This window comes from Notolepis coatsorum (assembly GCF_963971535.1).
Source record: "Notolepis coatsorum genome assembly, chromosome: 15".
Lineage (NCBI taxonomy): Eukaryota > Metazoa > Chordata > Actinopteri > Aulopiformes > Paralepididae > Notolepis > Notolepis coatsorum.
Genome location: NC_140179.1, coordinates 62,218,929 through 62,238,963, shown reverse-complemented (window position 1 = coordinate 62,238,963; position 20,035 = coordinate 62,218,929). Strand labels below are relative to the sequence as shown.

The 20,035-nt window shown below is 45.9% G+C and overlaps 1 protein-coding gene across 1 annotated transcript; it reads left to right on the top strand.

The window, feature by feature from the left end:
- Positions 1 to 5,383: 5,383 nt before the first annotated feature.
- drd4-rs (dopamine receptor D4 related sequence) lies at positions 5,384 to 19,832 on the top strand (the record flags this gene model as incomplete). The annotated part of the gene is made up of 4 exons (XM_084330610.1): positions 5,384 to 5,626; positions 6,326 to 6,438; positions 14,019 to 14,689; positions 19,630 to 19,832. The coding sequence occupies 4 exons, from the start codon at positions 5,384 to 5,386 to the stop codon at positions 19,830 to 19,832; spliced, it is 1,230 nt and encodes a 409-aa protein (XP_084186736.1).
- Between the last annotated feature and the right edge of the window lie 203 nt (positions 19,833 to 20,035).

The window sequence follows — 20,035 nt, the reverse complement described above, 5'->3', positions numbered from 1 at the left end:
TAGGGGGCCGCAAAATATCATCCAGCCGGCCGCAATTGGCCCGCGGGCCGCGAGTTTGAGACCCCTGATCTAGACACTATAAATGCTTGATTGTTAGCGATCCCCACACCCCTCAGCTAGATGTGACTGATGGGCCAATCAGAGGAGGCAGATTGGATATCTGAGATGGCTTGATTGTGTTGATATCCAGGGGGATAGAGATCAAAGGGATTTAGTCGTCAATGTTCACAACAACAACAACAACAACAACAGAGAGCCACTTGTCTCACCAACTGCCAGTCCCTGGGCCCCGTTCCCCGTACCTGGCTAACTGAGTTAGCCGGATAATTTCCAGTATAGCCTGACTTAAGCCGGACCTTTCTGTTCCCCGACGCTCGATTGTCTAAATCACCATGACAACAGATCAAAAAGTTTGAGCCTGGTCGAGAGCAGGGTTAACTTCAGTTAGCCGGATGAACCATGGCCACGCCCCCGCAAAGAAATGACAGCTCACTTCCTGAAATGATTCTCACAGTCTAGAGATCCCATTTATACCATTCTGAATTATGTTTCTGTGCTTCGTTTTCCTAGAGGGGGCTTTTGAAATGTATAATAATAGAACTAAATGCTGATAATAAATCATATTCAGCCTATAGATTTACTTTGTCCTAAATAAAATAATGCACGTCATATACGGCGCTCGGAGTGCGATACACGCTGCAGGCGCATTGCAAATGTGAATCCCGCAGGGATATTTTTAATGAATGAAACCTATCGGCCGTTTGGCTCTGATTAGTTTCATATATTCTCCGCTGTAGATTTGCTTAACGGAGCGCCCGGATTGTGTTTCATTCAAGCATAAAATTGAAGTGTCTATGCGTGGATTGTGGTTTTTGTGGATTATGAATTACGAGGACTCTGAGGATTGTTGAATTGTATCATCACTCACACGTTATTGTGATATTGTAACTGGGATTAAAATGTCTGATGAGATGCGCTGTTTGACGGATTTGAGAAATTGAATGAGCCGTTGACGTCACATTAATGCATTTGAGAATAAAGAGATAAAACTTCATTCAAAAGAAAAATATTCGAAACACGGGTCTTTGTCCATTGATGGATACACAATGGATATATCCTGTCTAGCACAGTGGTCCAACGGCTAGTGCTCAAACCTGTCAACCTGACGGCCCGAGTTCGAAACCCCGCGTTTCCAATATAATTTTTTTGGAATATAATATTAATGATTATACGCAAAAGTAGCCTAGTTTTAAGTAAAAATATTATAAATCTACATGCATTGAGGATGTCATTCTTTATATAGCTCTCAACGTGCACCAAATTGAATTATTCCTACATTGCAAAAAGAAGAAAAAGACTAGAAGAAGTGGGATTCGAACCCCGGTCGTCTGCGTGAAAGTCAAAACGACAAACCGTCACACCACAGTGCAGATAAGTAAAACATCCACCATACATCAATCAATGGGTAAGAGAGCCGTATCCTTATTCTGAAACAGTTGAACTAATTATTTTCGCTAGCAAGATCTCATTTGATTATCCATTCCATAAACCTACTGCCAGCAGGCAAGTTTAAAGAAATATAATCTGATTGATTGGGGTAATGAGGGACTTAAAATTAGCCTATAGATTATGCATTTAACTTGTCGGCGAGGCTATTGAGCCATACTGCAATCTGTTAATAAAGTTTTAAATCAATTAATCAATCAATGCCGTTAGAAAATCAGGATTTCTGCTATCGATACGTGCTGGCTTTTCAACTGAAGCGGCCACACGCACTTATCCTGGGTCTCAAGTCTGGTTTGAGTTAACGAGACTGAATCCACCTTCGAGGAACAGGAAAATCCCGGCTTCAAACATCGGGTTAATTGAATTTGGATAATGGGACTCTTGATCGACTTAGTTGAACCAGGTACGGGGAATAGGGCCCAGGTGTGCTCAGTTTCTTTGACCTTTTCTCCCATCCCTCAATTTAGTCGTTATTCTTTTCACCTGACAGCGAGGAGTTTCACTGGGAGAGCGGCGCAACTAGGGTGACCAGGTCAAAATGGTTCAGTCGCAGGACAGCAGCACTGCTTTTGCGGGACAATTGTATTCTGTTATTATAACAAACCGACCCTCTTATTCAGATCTCAATAATAGTCGGGACAGACTTGCTGAAGAGACGCTCCTCTGAACAACTATACGTGACGTCCCCCTCTCCTCCATGGGTGATGGTGAAGCTCCTGTGACAGATCCTGCATTCTACCTTTTGGGGATCATCTGAAACGGATCTCAGCCACGTATACTTCTTGTCCCAGTCTCTGTTATATGAGCAAAGTCTCTTTTTTTTGCCTCCATTTCCTTGTTTTTCTTAGCTAGCTAAACAACTTGTATCAGTAATATTGGCGGTCTTTCTTCTGACTACTCGAGTGACTGACGTCACACATACAGCTGCCCCGGCCCCCGGCCTCGCTCGGACAGGTGACAGGCAGCGCGACTCGCGAGACTCGAGTGAGCTGCTCGGCAGCCTCGGCTAGAGATGCATCCAGCTGCAGGACCACTGCACGGACACTCAGGACCGCGACACTTTGCGGACCCACACTCTCCAGACCCTCGCTCCCATTGGCTGATTTGGGTCACGTGACCGTCCCACTCCAATTCAGCCATTGGGTGGGACGGTCACGTGACCCAAATCAGCCAATGGGAGCGAGGGTCTGGAGAGTGTGGGTCCGCAAAGTGTCGCGGTCCTGAGTGTGACGGTGCTGTGGTCCTGCAGCTGGACACTATTGCTCGGCTGCGCAATGCATTGGTTTGTGACGTCGCCCGATTTTTTTTTTTAAATATAAGAGGGTATTGGAACGAGGCATTCAATTAACAACATTTAAAACATTTTTTAAATAATAATCTTTGGGAAAAAAAAAAAAAAATTTATATATATTTTTTTTATCTTTGAATTGCGGGACATTGTTTTGTTGTAGCGGAACACGGGACAAACGTCCCAATATCGGGACTGTCCCGCGAATCGCGGTACAGGTGGGCACCCTAGGCGCAACACGTGCGGAGGTTCGCGTTATCTCCCCGCAGATCCCCCCCTTCCCGCTGAACAGGAGCCCCAACCGACCAGTAGGGGTCGCTATTGCTGCGACTGGGACTCACACCTCACCTGCTTCCCACCCGTGACCACTGATTGATTGATTGATTGATTGATTGATTGATTGATTGATTGAAAACGTTATTAACAGATTGCAGAATGGGTACAATACAGTACAGCTCAATACAAAACAACTGCTAAGAGGATAAAGACCAGAAAAAGACTTTTGTCTTGTTTACCTAAGGGTCCTCCATTTTCAATTCATCAAGACATGTATGACATACAAATATACGGTACTGTGTAAGAAAGAGAGAACATCATAAAAAAAAATTAAATCCGAAGTGGAAGAAACTGTACATTAGCCATTTACAGGGGCCAGTTTCTAATTGCAGCCACCCGTAGGGGCTCTTTGAGAGCGGTTTTGAAGGTGGGTAGGGAGTCACATTCCTTTACGGCTGTGGGTAGGGCGTTCCACATTGTTGTGGCATCATTGCAAAACGTGTTTAGTCCCTTGTTTGAGCCGAATCTGGGTTGAACGTGATTTGTGGAACTCCCTCTGGTGTTGTGGTCGTGGAATTCACTGACCTTTGGGAAGTATTTCGACAGGTACCACTGCCAATCGTGTTCGCGGGGACATCTGACTGCTGCCAGGAACCATTGTGTCACTGACATTTAGAAAGAGTTTCTTTTCAGTTGTACAGTATTTGTTCATGAACTGATCAGGAAAGAGCCACGTCCTCTCTGTTCCGTTTTGGTTCTTTCTGTTAATTTTGTTAAGATTTTGGAAAAAAATAAATGGGGGGGGGGGGGGGGAGTGGTTCAGGAGGTAGAGCGACCGTCTGGTAATTGGAAGGTTCTCTTCGATTCCCGCTCCTCCCGGCCGGTGTGTCGACTTAACCCCTAATTGCTCCCTATGAGCAGGTCGCCTGTTGCTTCTTCCCAATCCAACTGTGCAAAAATGCTTCCGCATTCGTCACCGGAGGTACCGTAGTGGCGTGCGGTAATGCGCCTTTCATTTTCCTTCACGCAGCGCCCAGGTGCGTGCACCGGCGGCGGCGTGCTCGCTCAGGTGCGTGCGTGCGCCGGCGTGCTCGCGAGGTGCCCGCGCATGCGCATGAGATCCCGCCTTGGTTCGACAATATATATAAGTCACCGCCCCTTATTCAGTATCCAGAAATAGCTCAATTGGCAAGACTGCATGGCTGTGGATCCTATGTCTAGTTGCTGGCGAGTTCGAATCCCACCACATTTTTTTTTTTAACGTGATTTTTTTTTAACATGTATTCTTTCGCCGGTTAAGGTTAGGCATGGTTAAGGTTAAGGTTAAGGTTAGGCATTGTTTCGGAGTTGGTTAAGGTTAGAACGGTTAAGTTTAGGCGCTGTTAAGGAGCTGGTTAAGGTTAGAGTTTGTCAAAGAGAATGGCAATATTCTTTCTATGGTTAAGGTTAGGCATGGTTAAGGTTAAGGTTAGGCATTGTTTCGGAGTTGGTTAAGGTTAGAACGGTTAAGTTTAGGCGCTGTTAAGGAGCTGGTTAAGGTTAGAGTTTGTCAAAGAGAATGGCAATATTCTTTCTATGGTTAAGGTTAGGCATGGTTAAGGTTAAGGTTAAGGTTAAGGTTAGGCATTGTTTCGGAGTTGGTTAAGGTTAGAACGGTTAAGTTTAGGCGCTGTTAAGGAGCTGGTTAAGGTTAGAGTTTGTCAAAGAGAATGGCAATATTCTTTCTATGGTTAAGGTTAGGCATGGTTAAGGTTAAGGTTAAGGTTAAGGTTAGGCATTGTTTCGGAGTTGGTTAAGGTTAGAACGGTTAAGTTTAGGCGCTGTTAAGGAGCTGGTTAAGGTTAGAGTTTGTCAAAGAGAATGGCAATAGACAGCCTATTTCCGCGCGACAGCTCCCAAAGCGGGCCTGAAAAGAAAGGCGCTTTACCGTAGTGGCGTGCGGTGACGAATGCTTCCGCATTTTTGCACTGTTGGATTTGGAAAAAGCCACACGCGAGCAGGTCGGCACATTGCATGGTCGCCCGTCGGTGTGTGAATGTGTGAGTGAATGTGAGGAACCAAAATAAAGCACTTTGGATAAATGCGCTTAAATGCACCATCTACTATGTACTGCTACAACTCTGCCCCTTCCTGGTTCCCTGTGGCAAACAGGTCGAACATTTTGGGTAATTTGACATCAACACACCTTCCGTAAAAAAATGCAACATGAAAAAACACAACTTTGATTGAATTGAATGTTAATAATCTTCTGTTTTGTTGTCCCCAGATGGTAACTTCAGTCCGTCAGCTCCGCTTGGGCCCTCCTCCTCCATCATGGACAACGTGACGCCAGGCAGCATGGCGCCCGCTGGCTCGGACCAGAGGGGCTACAACTACCTGGCTCTGGTGCTGGGCGTCCCCCTGATCATCATCATCATCCTGGGCAACGTCCTGGTGTGCCTCAGCGTCCTCACCGAGCGCTCGCTGAAGACCGCCACCAACTATTTCATCATCAGCCTGTCGGTGGCAGATCTGCTGCTAGCAGTTCTGGTGCTGCCCCTCTACGTCTACTCTGAGGTGTGTGTGTGTGTGTGTGTGTGTGTGTGTGTGTGTGTGTGTGTGTGTGTGTGTGTGTGTGTGTGTGTGTGTGTGTGTGTGTGTGTGTGTGTGTGTGTGTGTGTGTGTGTGTGTGTGTGTGTGTGAGTGAATGTGTGTTTGTGTGTGTGTGTGTGTGTGTGAGAGAATGTGTGTGTGTGTGAATGTGTGTGTGTGAATGTGTCTGTGTCTGTGTGTGTGAATGTGTGTTTGTGTGTGCGAATGTGTGTGTGTATGTGAATGTGTGTGTGTGCGTGTGTGCTGTTGTAAATCCCCAATCTGATTGCGTTTGTGCCTCTGTGAGATCTAATTTAAAGTTAATATCTTTTCCCTACTGTAAATATAGCCGTGCATGTGCACTTCATGTGTTAAAAATCAATCTGATATGCAGCCCAATAAAAAGATAACATCTTTTCATACCGTATGTGTGCACTGAGTGTGTGTGTATGTGTGTATATGGATGGATGGATGGGTGTGTGTGTGCTTCATGTTTGCGCGCATGCATGAGTATAAGTGCACGTGTGTGGTCAATTCAACAATCGATTTGATTGCATCTGTTCATGTGGGATCTAGCTGCAATCTTGAGATGTATGTCCAAGTCGTGTACTGTACGCATGTTGTGCGCGTGAGCATGCATGTATACGCACTTGTGTTTAATGTCTGTTTCTGTTGTGTGTCTAGTTTCTGGGCGGCATCTGGACTCTGAGCACGTACATCTGTGACGCTCTGATGACCATGGACGTGATGCTGTGCACGGCCTCCATCCTTAACCTGTGTGCCATCAGTGTTGACAGGTGAGTCCTTCTGTCCTTCTGTCCGCCACACTGTCTGTTTGTCCGCCACACTGTCTGTCTGTCTCACTGTCCGCCACACTGTCTCACTGTCTCCCTGTCTGCCTCACTGTCTCTCTGTCCACCTCACTGTCTCTCTGTCCGCCTCACTGTCTCTCTGTCCGCCACACTGTCTCACTGTCTCCCTGTCTGCCTCACTGTCTCTCTGTCCGCCTCACTGTCTCTCTGTCCGCCTCACTGTCTCTCTGTCCGCCTCACTGTCTCACTGTCTCTCTGTCCGCCTCACTGTCTCTCTGTCCGCCTCCGCCTCACTGTATCTCTGTCCGCCTCACTGTCTCTCTGTCCGCCTCACTGTCTCTCTGTCCGCCACACTGTCTCACAGTCTCTCTGTCCGCCTCACTGTCTCTCTGTCCGCTTCACTGTCTCTCTGTCCGCCTCACTGTCTCTCTGTCTCACTGTCTCACTGTCTCTCTGTCCGCCTCACTGTCTCACTGTCTCTCTGTCCGCCTCACTGTCTCACTGTCTCACTGTCTCTCTGTCCGCCTCACTGTCTCACTGTCTCTCTGTCCGCCTCACTGTCTCACTGCCTCACTGTCTCACTGTCCACCTCACTGCCTCTCTGTCTGCCACACTGTCTCTCTGTCCACCTCACTGTCTCTCTGTCCGCCTCACTGTCTCTCTGTCTCTCTGTCCGCCTCACTGTCTCTCTGTCCGCCTCACTGTCTCTCTGTCCGCCACACTGTCTCACTGTCTCTCTGTCCGCCACACTGTCTCTCTGTCCGCCTCACTGTCTCTCTGTCCGCCTCACTGTCTCTCTGTCCGCCTCACTGTCTCTCTGTCCGCCACACTGTCTCACTGTCTCTCTGTCCGCCTCACTGTCTCACTGTCTCTCTGTCCGCCACACTGTCTCTCTGTCCGCCTCACTGTCTCTCTGTCCGCCTCACTGTCTCTCTGTCCGCCTCACTGTCTCACTGTCTCTCTGTCCGCCTCACTGTCTCTCTGTCCGCCACACTGTCTCACTGTCTCTCTGTCCGCCACACTGTCTCTCTGTCCGCTTCACTGTCTCACTATCTCACTGTCTCTCTGTCCGCCTCACTGTCTCTCTGTCCGCCTCACTGTCTCACTGTCTCACTGTCTCACTGTCTCTCTGTCCGCCTCACTGTCTCTCTGTCCGCCTCACTGTCTCTCTGTCCGCCTCACTGTCTCTCTGTCCGCCTCACTGTCTCACTATCTCACTGTCTCTCTGTCCGCTTCACTGTCTCTCTGTCCGCTTCACTGTCTCACTATCTCACTGTCTCTCTGTCCGCTTCACTGTCTCACTATCTCACTGTCTCTCTGTCCGCCACACTGTCTCTCTGTCCGCCTCACTGTCTCTCTGTCCGCCTCACTGTCTCTCTGTCCGCCTCACTGTCTCTCTGTCCGCCTCACTGTCTCACTATCTCACTGTCTCTCTGTCCGCTTCACTGTCTCTCTGTCCGCTTCACTGTCTCACTATCTCACTGTCTCTCTGTCCGCTTCACTGTCTCACTATCTCACTGTCTCTCTGTCCGCCACACTGTCTCTCTGTCCGCCTCACTGTCTCTCTGTCCGCCTCACTGTCTCTCTGTCCGCTTCACTGTCTCACTATCTCACTGTCTCTCTGTCCGCTTCACTGTCTCAATATCTCACTGTCTCTCTGTCCGCCACACTGTCTCTCTGTCCGCCTCACTGTCTCTCTGTCCGCCACACTGTCTCACTGTCTCACTGTCCGCCTCACTGTCTCTCTGTCCGCCTCACTGTCTCTCTGTCCGCCTCACTGTCTCACTGTCTCTCTGTCCGCCTCACTGTCTCACTGTCTCTCTGTCCGCCTCACTGTCTCACTGTCTCTCTGTCCGCCTCATTGTCTCTCTGTCCGCCTCACTGTCTCTCTGTCCGCCTCACTGTCTCACTGTCTCTCTGTCCGCCTCACTGTCTCACTGTCTCTCTGTCCGCCTCATTGTCTCTCTGTCCGCCTCACTGTCTCTCTGTCCGCCACACTGTCTCACTGTCTCTCTGTCCGCCTCACTGTCTCTCTGTCCACCACACTGTCTCTCTGTCCGCCTCACTGTCTCTCTGTCCGCCTCACTGTCTCTCTGTCCGCCTCACTGTCTCTCTGTCCGCCACACTGTCTCTCTGTCCGCCACACTGTCTCACTGTCTCTCTGTCCGCCTCACTGTCTCTCTGTCCGCCTCACTGTCTCTCTGTCCGCCACACTCCGCCTCACTGTCTCTCTGTCCGCCCCACTGTCTCTCTGTCCGCCACACTGTCTCACTGTCTCTCTGTCCGCCTCACTGTCTCTCTGTCCGCCACACTCCGCCTCACTGTCTCTCTGCGCAGCGAGATAGAAATGGACTATCTGAGACAAACTGAACAATCTCGTCAGGCTCTCTCTATGTGAAGGAGCGCAGTTGATAAGTAAGGTCTGTGTCCCGCTAATACATTTTAGACAATAACCTTCTTTCAATCATAGGCAATTGTTAATATTGCTCTCTGAAAATATGGTTCTCTAAAAGAATAATTCTCCACACATTACAATAAATTATTATGTACAGCCTTTCTGAGGCCCTGTCCACACGAGCGCTGGATTTAATATAACCATGATTGTATGCGCGCAGTTACACTGTTCGGCCACACACAACCGGGGATTTGCTACACTGCAACCGCGGTCTTGAAAACCGGAGCCCAGGGTGAAGTTTTGCGGTTTTGCAGTTGCGTGTGGGCATAGCAACCGAGGTTATTCCCAGTGTTTACAGCAGAGCTGTCGCAATTATTTCCCATGTTCACGGCAGACTGTCAAACAATAGCAAGTTAGCAACCGAGCGCGGGGTAGAGAGATTAGAGCAGAGCCAGCTACACCAGTGTTTACAGCAGAGCTGTCCCAAGTAGCGTTATATGAAAATGATTGTAACAAACTTTTGTTCGAAACGTATCGTCTGTGTTGAAGAGTGTTGTGATCGACTGATGTCTGTTGTCGCATTCCTGACCTGATGCTCAGAGTAAACATGTAGCTGCGGCTAAACTAAACTCATGTGTTGTCAACAGGGTTCGAATTATCACCTGAGAGCTATGGGGGCCCCCTGAATTAAATTTTTTTACAATTTTTTTCCTGAAATTGTGGCTGTTTTCGAAGTCATATTTAGATTAATTAGGATTAGTCTAATACTAAGTAATAATGACATCACACAACTGTCTAATCATTAGACTATTGTGTGATGTCATTATTCAGTCTCATTCTTAACCATCAATATTTGTTCATTTTCTTACTCACCTCTGATATATAATGCCATATTTACTTATTTGCATTTTGCATCTGATAAAATACAATTTAATTTGAAAAATTAGACTAAATTTATGAACTTGAATTATCATTTATTTGTCTCTGCACTTATAAATCAAAAACTAGCAAAATAATCTAATGGAAAATAAATAGTTGTATGGCACAACAGCAGCATTTATCAGGATACAGTAAGTAACATTATCATCTGATAATAAAATTAACATAAAATAAATACTTGTATAAATCAAAATAAATAATGTTATAAACAAATGTGCACAGGTAATCAAGAACTGAATGAAAAATAAATTACAACAAGAAGAAAAGTAACTACTGCAGCATGTCACCGACATGCAGACTGGAAGAGCCGGGATTCAAACCACTGACTTTTTATCCAAAGCGAGTAGTGACGACTAGCTCTACCTCCTGAGCTACAGCCACCACATCATGAGCAATGCTATCACTGTGCAAGTATATTTTCTTCCTCAACTTCTTGCTCTGAGAGCTAGTCACAGTCCCATTCATTCACTGCTCTGCCAAATGGGCTCCAAATGATTTATTCAACAATGTCTTGGCGTTTTTACATGGAAGGCAGCCAATGCACCCCTCCTTGGCAAATAACCAGCTATATTTATTTTTCCAAAAGTTCCACTGACTCGGACCCCAGCATTGTGGTGGTTGAGTAGCAGCACAGTCCAGGTCTAGTGGTGGAGACTCGGGTCTGGCAGTGGCAGGCCGGCGGCGTCATTACTTTTACCAAGCGGTTCGTGCGTTTTGCGAATCTGATTGGCCACTGACGTTTCTGGTCATGTGACATGTGCGCCCAATCGTGTGACGGCAAGTTCTTTCTACGGTTAAGCTTAGGCGCTCTTTCGAAGTTGGTTAAGGTTAGAGTTTGTCTTAGAGCATGGCGATAGAACGCCAGCCCTGATTCCAAACCCTAACCTTAACCAACTGCGAAAGAGTCGCCTAAGCTTAACCAGTGATAAACTAGGCGTTAGGTCGTTTGCAGGCTGTTCGACGCGGAAATGGGCTAAGACACTGCTCGTCACGCGATTGGGCGCACATGTCACATGACCAGAAACGTGTGTGGCCAATCAGATTAGCAAAACGCACGAACCGTGTGGTAAAAAACTAGACGCCAACCGATGCGGTAACAATAACAGGTGCACTGCGCACAGGAGCAGCAGAGCTAACACTAGTACTAGCACTAGCAGTGTCAACTTCAGTGACAGTAGCGCTGCTAGCTGCTGCACTAACAGCGTCAGTCTTTGGCCTTTTTATAAAACCAAAGCTGTCCAGCTTTGTACAGCCTTGCGGCGGGTTGAGCCTTTTTTTTGGCGGCATGTGGCGTACTGTTTAGTGTTTATGTTTTCAGTTGCAGGACACGGACCGGCAGCCTTCTGTTTACAGCAGCTGCTTGCTGCCTCTTCTTCACTAGGTTGCAGTAGCGTTAAACTTATGGGCGACGCTCATGGGCGACGCATAGCGGCTTGGAGGTGAAATGCAGCCTATTCCACAACATTAACACTTTCTTCGCCAGGCTTATGTACATCATTATACCCCTCTCTGCCAGCTCTATTTGTCTATGGAGAAGTTCCCCTTCTTTGCAGGGCTATAACTTTTTAAATTGTATTGCTAAATTGACATTACTATGGCCCATTCAACGTCAATTATCTATCGTTCAGGACGTAGGAACGTTATACTTTTTCATTCACATATTCATACTAAAACGGTCTAAAGTATAAATATGTTTTTATCGTTTTCTGCAGCTTTCTCCAGAACATGATTTATAGCCCTAAATGCATTATATTGATGATCAAATACAGTTTGATAGCGATCTGCGCGAGATAAAAAAATTCAAATGGACGTGCTTCTAGAAGTTACTACTTATCATCTGATGTTGACCGGATGGGGGGGGGGGGGGTCGTTTATAATTCTGTGGCCAACGTTAGATGATTCATCTAGTGTGGGTGATATGATCATTAGAGCAGTTTATATCGAACACAGTAAAAAAAAAACGCTGAATCTTACCCCAGTCTCCTCGGGCCGTTGGGCGATGAGCGTGGAGCAAAAATATTCCTATTATGGGATGTAGAAATATGCGATCCATCTCCAGGTTGTATAATAGTTTATACGTCCAAATCATGTTGTTTATCGAGTTATTGGTAACAGATTGCTATCCATTGTGTCTAGCTCGAGTCCCGGGACTATTAGCGAGTGATCGGACCGAATTGGAATGAGCACCAGCTTCCGTTTCCTGTTTCCGGTTTGGCCGTTGGAGAGTTGAGAGGGGATCAACAGTAGATCTCAAGTCTCCGGGGGAGAAATATGATTGCGATCACAGATTTTTGAAATATTGATCTCAATGATGTGTTACGGCGTCATTGGCAGAATTAGCATGGCGGGGAATGACGAGTTTAGGCGTCTCTGGCAGAGAAAGTGTTAATTACTCAGTTCTTTTAAAAACTAAAAAGAAAAATATGATCTATTAACAATTTATTTAGGTAACATAAATAATACTAATTCGTACATAATTTTATTTTTTTTAAATAAAAGATTATATAAATCTTTTGAGAGACAAGTTGTCAAGTTATTGTTATAAGGAACCCAGTCCAGACTGCATCCCCTTAACAATTGTTTGTATTGAGCCGTATTGTATTGTACCCATTCTGCAATGTGTTAAATAACGTTTGCATCCATTCATAGCGGTAACGTTACCACATTACGTTAGCATTTAAGCTATATACTATACATAGATATAGCCATTCACATTAGCATGTAGCTAACAACACCGGCGGTCTTTTGTGAGACTAAACTATCCGCTCTTGGTGGTAAATTGTGTTGCTGATGGTTTTGTTTCATCAACAAATGAGAGGCAGAACACACAGTGAATGTATCCGTTTGTTTATTGCACTTTTAATTGCAGTTTCTTTCTTTGCTGAAAATATATGTTCCGTTGGAAAACAGGAAGTTTAGTGAGCGTTCAACCTTTTCTGATTGGTTGAAATGGCCTTCATGTCTGAACAATATCGCCGCCTACTGTTTTGGCATTGTACTACATGTATCGGTTGCTGGTTTTTCCAGCCGTAAGTGGGTACGCAATTATATGCGGTTGTTCACCTGTGTGGACAGAGGTTTATTTTTTTCAAACTTCGGTTACATTAAATCCAGCGCTCGTGTGGACAGGGCCTGAGTGACATAAGAGTTCAGGAGGGCATTGTACTGCTCTTTCTTGTGACTAGTGGCCCTGTAATCCCTGTCACTGTGAGAGCCTTTCATTGTTCTCTGAGTGTTAAAGTGCCCTAGCACCTTATTGTCTAAACCACTGTTTCAGGTGATGGCTGAAGGCTAATGGAGGGTAATGGAGGTGAGGCCTTTAATTACACCACTGGGTGAGAAGTGGATGTGTCGAGGCACCCGGTAGTTTTCTGCACACAGAACAACAATATATATGCTCTCTTCATCAGAGCGTCTCTGAGACAGATGAAGAACCTGTCGAGAGTACATTTAAGAGTATTTAACTGTGGTATAATATTTGTAAACATGGTACACAACGTATATTTCTATCTATACAAACTATAACTATAAGCTATAACTATAAATATAAACTATAACTATAACCTAAAACTAAACTATAGAACTAAACATAATACACAACGTATATTCTATCTATACAAACATCCCGCTCCTCCCAGGCAGTGTGTCCTTGAGCGAGACACTTAACCCCTAACTGCTCCCGATGAGCAGGTTGGCACCTTGCATGGTCGCCTCCGCAGTCGGTGTTTGAATGTGTGAGTGAATGGGTCAAATGTGAGGAACAAATTGTAAAGCGCTTTGGATAAAATAACTATATAAATGCACCATTTACCATGTATCTGTTAGCAGCAGTGTGTGCGTGTAATATGAGTTAGAGGCTAAAAAAAATTTGGTGTGTGTGTGTGTGTGTGTGTGTGTGTGTGTGTGTGTGTGTGCGTGCGCACATCAGCTGAGTCCTTGGACAGTGTAATTTCATTGATCTGTACGATAGGACCACGAGATGAATGAACGATTGAATAGGATTGGGCTGAAGCATGAAGGACGAGCAGTGGGTACTGTGACATACATATTCTGTTTTCTACTGCACACAAAAAGACTATCTAGTAGAAAAAATCTGTTGAGCCCCCCCCCCCCCCCATTTCTGTAGTGGGTTTAGTCATTTCAGTCGGCGAGTTGGAGACATACATAGCGGTTACTTCTGCGGTCGTCTCCGTAATGGGGACAAGCATCCCCGACCGTTGTTTTTCTCCAGGTACATCGCGGTGGTGGTCCCCCTGAAGTACAACCGGAACCAGTTCAGCATGCGCCAGCTGGCCCTCATCACCGCCACCTGGGTCCTCTCGCTGGGCGTGGCCAGCCCCGTCATCTTCGGCCTCAACCAGGTGCCGAACCGCGACCCCAGCGTGTGCAAGCTGGAGGACGACCGCTTCGTGGTGTACTCCTCCGTGTGCTCCTTCTTCGTGCCTTGCCCCGTCATGCTCTTCCTGTACTACTGGATGTTCCGCGGCTTGCGTCGCTGGAGCACCGGCAGGAGCCGGTCCCAGCTGGCGCGCGGAGGAGGAGGCTGCCGGAGCCTGTCGCTGCGCCTCAGCTCGGCCCTGCGGCGGGAAAAGGCCGGGGCGTCGCTGGGGAGCGGCCGGGAGAAAGCGGCGTACCTCGTGCCCGGCGGGCTCAGTCCAACGTCTCCGTCGGCCGTCTCTGCGATGCTGCCGCCGCCGCCGGCGACCCTGGTGACCCCGGCGGAGTGCGACCCCGTGACGACGCAGGTGGACAGCGCCTCGGACAACGAGCCCGCGGAGAGGCCGCCCCGGGCCAACGGGCTGGCGAAGGCGCGCGGGGCGAGGAAAGGCCGCCGGAACAGCAAGAGCAGCAGAGTGAGCGGGAGGGAACGCAAGGCCATGAAGGTCCTGCCCGTGGTAGTGGGTACGTGATGATTTATTTATACAAAAATATGACTTTATTTATCGCATTTCAATGTTAGAATAGAAGGGTCGCATTGTTGTTATCTGAATCCACTGAGGGTTCATCAAACTGAGATCCTGGACACTTCAAAGAGGACTGGGAGAAGGCTAATATTTAGATTATGCATAATGCCTTCACTGTGAGGCTCTTTGCATACAAAGGTCTATTGATGAGTCTGTAATAGAAGGGGTGGCTCTTGAGTGAAGCAGCATCACATTACCTCACAGCTGGGCCTGTATCTGCTCACCGAAGCAGAAAATACACGTTATCAGTCAGAGGCTCCAACTATCCTGCCGTGTATGAGACAGATGTTGCAAAAATGCTATTTTTAAAGAGACTCTGCACTACAAACAAGGAGTCTTATCTTAACAAGTGGGCTAATCCAATCTTATATCGGATCTGAGAATCTTATTTGCTGAAAACAAATCCCGCCACCAGCTAGGTTGAGATCGTTGAGCTTTGTTACAATACCGTTGAGGTTCTCAAAACGATCAACTTGAAATAAATAACAGCATAATGCCAGTTGCTTTGAGATCTCTGGAAGCAAGGTCAGTTGTTTTGAAATATAACGTGAAATTATCTCACTCCATTGGCAAATTTGTCCACTTGTTTTATGATCAGTGAGACTTTAATTGCTTTAGATGTTTGCTGTTAACCTTCGGTAGTGTGGTAGTGAAAGGTTAACCTTCTGCAGTGTGGTAGTGAAAGGTTAACCTTCTGCAGTGTGGTAGTGAAAGGTTAACCTTCTGCAGTGTGGTAGTGAAAGGGTTAACCCTTTGTAATGTGGTAGTGAAAGGGTTAACCCTTTGTAGTGTGGTAGTGAAAGTGTTATCCCTTTGTAGTGTGGTAGTGAAAGGGTTAACCTTCTGCATTGTGGTAGTGAAAGGTTAACCTTCTGCAGTGTGGTAGTGAAAGGGTTAACCCTTTGTAATGTGGAAGTTAAATTGTTAACCCTTTGTAGTGTGGTAGTGAAAGTGTTAGCCCTTTGTAGTGTGGTAGTGAAAGGGTTAACCTTCTGCAGTGTGGTAGTGAAAGGTTAACCTTCTGTAGTGTGGTAGTGAAAGGTTAACCTTCTGCAGTGTGGTAGTGAAAGGTTAACCTTCTGCAGTGTGGTAGTGAAAGGGTTAACCCTTTGTAATGTGGTAGTTAAATTCTTAACCCTTTGTAGTGTGGTAGTGAAAGTGTTAGCCCTTTGTAGTGTGGTAGTGAAAGTGTTAGCCCTTTGTAATGTGGTAGTGAAAGTGTTAGCCCTTTGTAATGTGGTAGTTAAATTGTTAACCCTTTGTAATGTGGTAGTGAAAGTGTTAGCCCTTTGTAATGTGGTAGTTAAATTGTTAACCCTTTGTAATGTGGTAGTTAAAGTGTTAGCCCTTTGTAGTGTGGTAGTGAAAGTGTTAGCCCTTTGTAGTGTGGTAGTGAAAGGTTAACCTTCTGCAGTGTGGTAGTGAAAGGGTTAACCCTTTGTAATGTGGTAGTGAAAGGGTTAACCCTTTGTAATGTGGTAGTTAAATTGTTAACCATTTGTAGTGTGGTAGTGAAAGGTTAACCTTCTGCAGTGTGGTAGTGAAAGGTTAACCTTCTGCAGTGTGGTAGTGAAAGGGTTAACCCTTTGTAATGTGGTAGTTAAATTCTTAACCCTTTGTAGTGTGGTAGTGAAAGTGTTAGCCCTTTGTAGTGTGGTAGTGAAAGTGTTAGCCCTTTGTAATGTGGTAGTGAAAGTGTTAGCCCTTTGTAATGTGGTAGTTAAATTGTTAACCCTTTGTAATGTGGTAGTGAAAGTGTTAGCCCTTTGTAATGTGGTAGTTAAATTGTTAACCCTTTGTAATGTGGTAGTTAAAGTGTTAGCCCTTTGTAGTGTGGTAGTGAAAGTGTTAGCCCTTTGTAGTGTGGTAGTGAAAGGTTAACCTTCTGCAGTGTGGTAGTGAAAGGGTTAACCCTTTGTAATGTGGTAGTGAAAGGGTTAACCCTTTGTAATGTGGTAGTTAAATTGTTAACCATTTGTAGTGTGGTAGTGAAAGTGTTAGCCCTTTGTAGTGTTGTAGTGAAAGTGTTAGCCCTTTATATTGTGGTAGTGAAAGGGTTAAAATTAAGAAACTGTGCCTGCTTGATGAATTCATGATCTATCTTACATGATATATGTTTAACGTGTACGTTTGAGTAGTGGTGTAAATATGGATCATTCCTTAGATGTAGCATGACACCTCGAGCCGAGGCACGTCCATTTCCATCAATCTCCTTGGAAACGAAATCACCTATATATCCTGACATACAGCGTGTTTAACATGCAGATGCAGATTTTTCTCAACTCTCAAATTAGCCTGACAGCAATTTATCGCTCAGTGAACTATTATACTCCATGGCAGTGATTCCCAACCTGGCGGGGTCCGCCAGACCACAGATGATTTGAGGTCCTTTTTTTCCTTTTTTTTTTTCTTTTTTTTTTCTTTCAGAGAAATATTTAATTAGCATATTTTTATCATCAGAAGCATGAATAGTCTCTCCACTACAATAAAAAATAAAGATAAATAAATAAACATCTAGACATGATTTTTGAACGTTAACAGTAGGCTACCGGGTAGCCGCTAAAACGCGAATCAGTTGACTGTATCACTTTCCGTAGCTAGCCTAGCACGCTAGTTAACTTTCTCGGCTCGTCTGCAGTCAGCCGCCAGAGGCGAAAATGTGTGACTAACGAAAAGGAGATGACGGCAGCTCATCTGCAAAAAAAGTTAGGACCTACAGCAATCGCGAAAATTACATCACCATGGGCTTCACTGAGGGACCAGACAAACGACCTGAGTGTGTGATTTGTGGAGAAAAGTTGGCAAACTCGAGCCTGAAGCCCAGCAAGCTGAAGAGACATCAGGCGTCTAAGCACCCAGAAACCGTTGGGAAGGATCCGGACTTTTTTCGGAGGAAAGAACAGTCTCTCAAGGCGAACAAGCCCGTTGATGTTAGAGTAGCGTGGAGCAGGGGTGGCAGTGATTTACAGAAGGCTACCGAAGCCTCCTTTGAGTGTTCACTTTTAATTGCAAAAGCAAAGAAACCGCACAATATTGGCGAGCAGCTCATCAAACCAGCCTGCATCAAAATGGTTTAGAAACTGTGCGGCCCACAGGTGGCGGATAAACTAAAATCAGTACCACTCTCGAACAATGTAGTGAAAGACCGAATTGATAAGATGTCAAGTGATTGCGAGCAGCAGCTGTCAGAAAAGCTTAGAAAGGGTCCATTTGCCATACAACTTGATGAAACTACAACTGTCGCAGACGAGGCTGTGCTCATCGTTTATGTGCAGTATATCGAAAATGAGGATCTAAACAGGACATTCTCATGTCAGTCAACCTTACTACCACCACTCGAGGTGAGGATATTTTTACTGCAGTGGATTCTTACTTCATTCAACATAAATGCAAACCGTTCACCATTAGGGCCTGATTTGAGAGGATGAATACAGGATTTGAATATTGGCCAACATTTTGAAATACATATGGTGCAAGATGAGATTTGTTGATTGAAGGCACAAGTCAAAGAAGCATAGTGGGTCTAATCATGATGCATATGCCTGTGTATAAGCAGTTTGTTATTAAAATGACAAAAAAAGTATTAAAATGACAAAAAAAAAGTATTTTATGGTATTTTATTAGGAGGGGGGTCCAGGAATTTCATCAGAGATGTTTGGGGGTCCCTGGGATAAAAAAAGGTTGGGAACCCCTGCTCCATGGGATACGTCGTAAAACCTGCCTGGTGGTGAACAACATTCACATTTCAGCACAAGAACGGTTTTGAGAGTCCTTGAGAGAGGCGCACGTGGACCAAAGTGACAAGCCTGAAGTTAACGTGCAGCCAAGGTTCACTTTTAACCCTTTCACTACCACACTACACATACGGTTACTGTGAAAGGGTTAACCTTCTGTGGTGTGGTAGTGAAAGGGTTAACCCTTTGTAGTGTGGTAGTGAAATGTTAACCTTCTGTAGTGTGGTAGTGACATGTTAACCCTTTGTAGTGTGGTAGTGAACTGTAGTGTGGTAGTGAAATGTTAACCCTTTGTAGTGTGGTAGTGAAATGTTAACCTTCTGTAGTGTGGTAGTGAAAGGTTAACCTTCTGTAGTGTGGTAGTGAAATGTTAACCTTCTGTAGTGTGGTAGTGAAATGTTAACCCTTTGTATAGCGTGGTAGTGAAAGGTTAACCTTCTGTAGTGTGGTAGTGAAATGTTAACCTTCTGTAGTGTGGTAGTGAAAGGGTAACCTTCTGTAGTGTGGTAGTGAAATGTTAACCTTCTGTTGTGTGGTAGTGAAAGGGTAACCTTCTGTAGTGTGGTAGTGAAAGGTTAACCTTCTGTAGTGTGGTAGTTCAAATGGTTCAAATTAAGAAAACTGTACCTGCTTGATGAATTCTATCTTAATGAATGATCTATCTTACATGATATACTAGTCTACACACACGTCAATTTGAAAGGGAGGTGTAAATATGGATCGTTAAATTTAATTAGATGTAGCATGACACCTCGAGCGGAGGCACGTCCATTTTGTGCCGGAGCGGCTCTATAATACAAACCAAAGCAACAGAAGCGTCTCGCTACTGAGAACGACGCCGCCAGCTTCCGCCGGGCTGCCGTAATTTATCCACCTTTATTACATGGCGTTTTAACAGGGATAATGTATAGCTACGAGGTCATTGTCGCAAAATAATTGACCTTCACTGCGTTTAGAACACCTCGGCGCGGCGCCTCGGTGTTCTAAACTCCATGTCGGTCAATTATTTTGCGACAATGACCTCGTAGATATACATTATCCCTTACGTAATGAACTGTCTCCTCTGAGCTGCTGACTGACTGAAGAGAGCACACACACACACACACACACACACACTCTAACACGCTCCGCTCTCCCCACACAGGTGTGTTTCTGGCCTGCTGGACGCCCTTCTTCGTGGTGCATGTCACCAACGTGCTGTGCGAGTCCTGCGCCATCGGCCCCACGCTGATCTCCGTGGTGACCTGGCTCGGCTACGTGAACAGCGCCGTCAACCCCATCATCTACACCGCCTTCAACGCAGAGTTCCGGAATGTCTTTCACAGACTGCTCTGCTGTCGGACATGAGTCACGATACCCCCACCACCAACCAACCCCACATCACCTACCAACCCCCCATCACCGACCCCCCCAACCCCACCCGGAACATCGCATCTAAAATAGACTATTTGTGTACAGTACAGAACTCCTGTTGAGCCTCCTGGTGTCCTTGACTGGCTCGCTTTGCTGTTCCTCCTGACAGCTGGAGTTTCGTAGCACTCTGCTCGGGA